The sequence below is a fragment of the Myzus persicae genome, unplaced genomic scaffold (assembly GCF_001856785.1).
Source record: "Myzus persicae strain clone G006 unplaced genomic scaffold, MPER_G0061.0, whole genome shotgun sequence".
NCBI classification, from domain to species: domain Eukaryota; kingdom Metazoa; phylum Arthropoda; class Insecta; order Hemiptera; family Aphididae; genus Myzus; species Myzus persicae.
Window position 1 is genome coordinate 179,416 of NW_019101169.1, and position 6,278 is coordinate 185,693.

Here is a 6,278-nt window from a genome sequence, read left to right on the forward strand (position 1 = left end):
CGTCTGCCGTTGCAAGAATATGTCTATCGATACGACTCCTGCCGAGTGCTAGAATTAACAATACATTTATCAATCGAATTTGTGTTGATCTCTGACGAATCCAACCTACCAAACTTTCCTTAGTCATTTTTTTGGAAGAAACAGACCGACGGGAAGAATGACTTGACGGGGTGTCACCGGTTTCCGCCAAAAATTACCTTTCCGTTTTCCGCCAATACCTTTTTCCGCCAAATTAAAAAAAACGTCATTCCTTTTTCCGCCAATTATAAATTATAGAATTTTAAAGTTTGGGAACCCTTATCCGTAAAGATTTAATAATTTTACATATTTTTTTATGGAACTATAATATTATATTGTATAGGTACACACTATAGAGTTAAATAATATAATTTTATCATAACACTTATTAGGTAGGTACAATAGATATAAGTATTAAAAAAAATTATATTTATATTTGCATTGTTTTGATGACAATATGTCAATATGTTAGCGCTCGATGATTGGTTGAAACTTGAAATTGAAATTTGAAATCACATTGTAAAAAACTGAAACATAGTTAAAATTAAATTAAATAATATATAATATAATATAAGTATATAATATTTTATTCGAACCTTATTTAGCATAATGATTTGATATCAGTTTTACAAATTCATATCTACTGATTTCATCTCGTTGGTATTTTGAAATTAATTCTTCATTTCGTTTACGTTTATCGTTCATATTTTTTCTTGGTGTTTTACATTCATTAATACTCTTTAAAGTAACATAGACATTAGTTAGAATATTTTCTATAAGTACAGTGATCCATGGTATTATATGTGGTGTTCGTTTATAAAAATGATCTTTGAATACAGCGTGAAATGATTCACACGCGTTCGTCGTCCTAGTTAAACTTGCCGATAATGAAGCCCACAGTGATGGAGGGTAAGAACAATCGTCTCCTATGTAATTATCTACTAAGTAGTCGGAGTATTTTGTTAATAGTTCATTAACAGGACGATCACTCATAAAATCATATGAAAAACAATCTGATACTTCCTGCGCATCAAGAAACAAAAGACCAAATGTGTGTCGTAACCATTTGCCGATTTCCGAATTTTTTTCTTTATATTCAATTGATAAACCAAGAGATTGTATTTTCTTCCACCAAGAATTAGTCAAATGAAATCTACAACCAATTATATTACTTTCTGGCCAAACTTCAGTAACTGCATTTATAATAGCTTTTTCGTAATCAATAGTCACATTTGCAGGTGAAAAAATCAAATTCATATCTTTGCATTTTTGACAAATAGAACGAAGTGCAAAAACATAGGAAGATGTTAGTTTATTTGGTAATAAGCAAAATATGAGTGGAACATAGTGACCGTTTTGAAATCCATGGATAGTAAACATTTGCATAAAAAAGCGAGTACAATAATCAAATGTCCCATCCATATAAACAGTATCAACCGAAGTCAAAAATTGTAAATTTGTGTAACACGAAAAAATAATTATATTTTCTTTTTCATTATTTAATAGTAAGAAATTTTCTTTTTGTTTTGTTTCAATATTTAATACATTTAAAGCTTGGTGTACCTCAGAAATGGATTTTGAATTTGCTGGGAGGGTTTTGCGTCTCTTTTCGTACATATTTTTTCTTATTCTATTAATGTCGTTTACTGTTATTTCTTTGGCACACTCATTATGTATTAATTCTTGTAAAATGATTTTTTTTGGTCTTGTACTTACGTCTTCTAGCGCTTTCCTTTTGCACGAGGTATTAACAATTTGCCGATTTATGATATTTTCATTTACAGCTTCGTGATGGTGTTCATTTTCCGTGTAGAATACTTCATTGTCGGAATTTTTTTTTGTATATACTTTTGCATCACATACTTTGTTAATACATCTCCAACGCACTTTATTTTTTCCTTCATATGCTTTACTAAATTTAAAATTATCAATTACAATTTGTGGATTTTCGCGTTTACTGGTAATTAATTGTGCAGACATTATACTGTAGCTTATATTAGTTAAAACACATCAAACACTATCCACTGATCGGTGGTCACTAGTCACTACTCAGTACTCAATACCGTAATATTTTTAACAAATCGAACAAACTATTGCAGTATGATATCAGATGACAGATAAGATAATATTATGTATATCTATAAAACCATATAAGATATTATATAGGTACCATAATATAGACTATTATATCACAAAATAAACCATAGGTTTATCGTAATAAGTGTTATGATAAAATTATATTTCTTGACTTATTTTGTCGGTAAACTGATCATTACTATTATATAATAAGTAATAACTGGAAAAAATATTATTATTTAACTCTATATAGTGTGTACCTATACAATATAATATTATAGTTCCATAAAAAAATATGTAAAATTATTAAATCTTTACGGATAAGGGTTCCCAAACTTTAAAATTCTATAATTTATAATTGGCGGAAAAAGGAATGACGTTTTTTCTAATTTGGCGGAAAAAGGTATTGGCGGAAAACGGAAAGGTAATTTTTGGCGGAAACCGGTGACACCCGACTTGACGTATACCGAATACCAACTGGGTAAGTCATAACACACCTAATGATCAAAATATTTTGTTCAATATAATGTTTTAAATGTGTTGGTGAAATTTAAAAGAAAGGTTCGTGATTACACGTGTACTGCTCTTATTCTTGTTAACTCTGACGGGCAATAACAGCCGATAATCGATAAACAATTCGATAGATTATAATTTTATCTTGAAAACTTTTTCCGATAAAATGTCTTACGTTGATTACCTGTTTGGCTGTTTTGGGCAGACATATCCAGATTTAAACTGCATGCGACAAAAAATATGATCGTGTGTGAAGTCAAAAGATGCAGGAAAACACGAAGGAACACAAAAATTACGAAATATAAACTAATGAATTTAATATACTCACAAAATTGAAAATACTAAACATTTTCATATATTAATGAATTAATGAAATGTCAAACAATAACAGTATTTAAGTCAAATTTAAATGTATGTAAATGTCGATTGAAAGCACTTCATCATCCATCATAGTCTACATTGGCAGTCTAGGGCACCTGGGCTGATGTTGCAATTTTTGAAAAAAAAATTCGTAATTATGTATATAAATTATAAGGGTTTTTCGGTTCATTCAGGCAGCGCCGGTCATTACCTAGGCCGTGACTGCGGATTAAGTCTAATCACGCCTATGATGATTTACAGGAAAACCCGTCATGTTGAATACTTCTAATTGCGATTTTAGAAATTGATCACTAATTAACCAAATAACAATATATTAAGAGAAGATTGTTGAGAAAATGACATATCCGTTTTTAAATAATATAGACTATTTAGTATTTATATTATACTATTTTAACTTTTAAGGTACATAAAATATTTATCTATTTTTTTTTTTTCAAGCGACTTTAAAATGTCGATACTATAATACAGTAATTTGAAAAATTGATAATATGTCACTATATTCAAATTATAATTTATTTTAAGCAATGCATAATGTATATTATGTTTTTAATAAAATTCTAAATTGAACGATTATTCACTTTTTGTATATTGACGAGCTTTTCAACTAAACATTCTGGTGTGTATCATAATTCATAAATCATAACTCTTAAGGAATAACATAACATAATCATCGATGGATCGCTGAGCATTATAACACGGACCAGTCCAGGAGTGCCGCTCGGAAAATGTAATTATTTTGCACGCCATCTCTGTAAAAATCACGAGGGCCGAACTGTATAAAAAGTAAATCACTCTATTTAAGTACGACGCACTTGATAAATTAAGGTTATTGGATTTCTATATTTATATTGATTATTATTTAATGTTTCCGTTCAGTTAGAAATTTCATTAATCGCGTGTAGATGATCTAGTTATATTGTTATTAATGTTATTACCGAAACAATATGAAATTTAATAATAATTGTTATTGTTTTTACTGGTGGTAATTTATTTAATATGTATGTTTAAATTTCATTAATATAATTACTTTGTTAGTTTTAATTGAATTCCATAGGTTATTATTCAGGTGTTATAGGTATAGTTAGTTTACACATCATAAATGCAAATGTATTTATTTTGTATTCAGCAATATTATTATTTAACTTTAATTATCTCCGCGTGTATATATTAAGAACGTTGTAAATTAATATTTGATCAATTTCAAAAGATAAATAATCCTTTCATATTGTACAATTGTATATATCATACAATTGACGATTGTTCATTTGTTTTGAATAATTATATACGTATGAATGAGTAAACAATCTACCAGATAGGTAGAATAATATGATAATATTAGTACATTGTATACAATTAATTATCTATTAAAAATATTATTATTTTTATTATTATTTCAAAGCACCCAGTTTTACGGGTTTATTTTAAAAATTGATAATATTAATTTTGTTTTATCGTTGTGTTAAGTTTATAGATGTATGTAATTCATTGACTCTTACCATATTAATATTAATGAGTGTGAGCAAACAAACTTGCGGACTTAAAAGAAAAAACATAGATAATATGTTGACAACATGCCTATTACTGGAATCGTATAAAAGTTTAATTGCGTAAAATTGTAATTCGACAGTAATGCGTTTAGAATCTTACACCACAATATACTGTGTTTATGTTAATTTTGAAAATTAAAATATTTTGTCTCAGAAAATATACTTATTAATACGAGTTGGACAAATATATTTAAATAATTAAGTTTAGAAAATATGTGCCCGAGTTTATATAAATATCGGTAGGTATTGTCTACCTGATAGTACCTATCAATACTCTACAAAATACAAAATCTATAATATTAACTTTCAGTACGTTAATAATTAGTTTTACAGTGTCTCTAACAAAATAAATTAAGGTTATTGTGTCCGTCGTAACAAAAGTATAGGTAGAACAAAGTATTATACAATTTAATTTAATTTCATGACGTTCAAATAACTGTGTGAATAATCAATATGACATGTCAAAGTCCAGTCATCATTATCAGTAATTCTAAATTCTTCTTAATTTATTAGTACTTATTTTTAGAATTTTTGTTTTAGTTTTCATCAACTGTACGTTGCCGTCGTATTCGGCAATTTTGTCTCAGCAAACATGTGTTGATAATTGATATGGGTGTAACATAACTAGTGTAATTTGGTAAAGATAAAATATCTTATATTTTGAAATGTTATTTGGTATTTACTCCTCCGCGGTAAATGATCATAGAAGAAAGTTTATAATTCTTATTTTCCCGGAGGGATGATAGTAATCCTTTCGAGTTTCGAGTCTAATATTTTATCACATGTTCCCGATATATAGTATTTCGGTTGTCAAAACTGATCCGGGAGAGGCCGATATCAATTTCGAGGGAGTTTCCACATTCTCCCTTGCACACTGGTAATGTATATGGGTTTTTTCACCCAAAACTATTTGCAACGCGAAACCGAAAAAGTGAAGTTTACTCGGATTTACGAGCCCCAAATACCATTATCTGGTTCGAAATGTTTCAATTTGAAGATAATACCTACAGCACATAATATACATTGGAAACTTTAAATCCTAAATAATATAACATTGTAATAGTTGAACAACAAGCGAGCTGTGCGATATTTATCTTTGATCTCTAGAGGAATTGATAGTGCTCGCAACGGACTATAATATAATGTACCGTAGTTGAGCTTTATCGAGCGTTATGCGAATCGCAGCATACGCGCCCGCTCATTTCGAAATCTAAATAATAATATGGTCGACTCGACCAAAACGGTGGGACGTTTCCACGATATACGAGCACGTTTATAATATTATGCTATTATCATCGTCATCGTCATCGTCATCATCATCATCATCATCATCATCATCATCATCATTATTATTGTTATTATTATTGCAGTGTGTATAATACCTTCGGTATAGTATTATTAGCTCGTAAAACGTTTTACGTTTCAGACGTTAAACAAAACAGACACAATTCCGGTCGTTAAGTTTTTCCGCGCGTGAATTAGGACATTATCGTATATTATCGTATAATAGTCTAATGAAATTATCTCGTGAATAATCGTCTGGGCCGGTCCGAGGGCAGGTCGTGGCTTTATTATATTATCGTCATATTATTACATTTGTTTAATAATAATATTGTACCTAACCGCGATGGTGCAGTTCTCACTCAATCGCAATGCGACAGTATTAATAATATAATTACGTCGTTCATAGGTATTTCGTTCCGATCATCGGATCAGGGATGGTGTATAATAATTGGGCGCAGG

At 29.4% G+C, this 6,278-nt stretch overlaps 1 protein-coding gene across 1 annotated transcript; it reads right to left on the bottom strand.

Annotated features, from left to right (window-relative positions):
- Nucleotides 1-415: 415 nt before the first annotated feature.
- LOC111028050 lies at nt 416-1,440 on the bottom strand. The gene is made up of 2 exons (XM_022306580.1): nt 615-1,440; nt 416-545 (listed from the first exon to the last, which is right to left on the bottom strand). Exon 1 carries the CDS (start codon nt 1,438-1,440, stop codon nt 616-618), a length of 825 nt encoding a protein of 274 aa, XP_022162272.1. The 3' UTR covers nt 416-545; nt 615.
- Between the last annotated feature and the right edge of the window lie 4,838 nt (nt 1,441-6,278).

Coding starts and splice junctions, on each gene's coding strand:
- LOC111028050 (XM_022306580.1), bottom strand. CDS start 1,440: ATGGATGGGACATTTGATTATTGTACTCGCTTTTTTATGCAAATGTTT.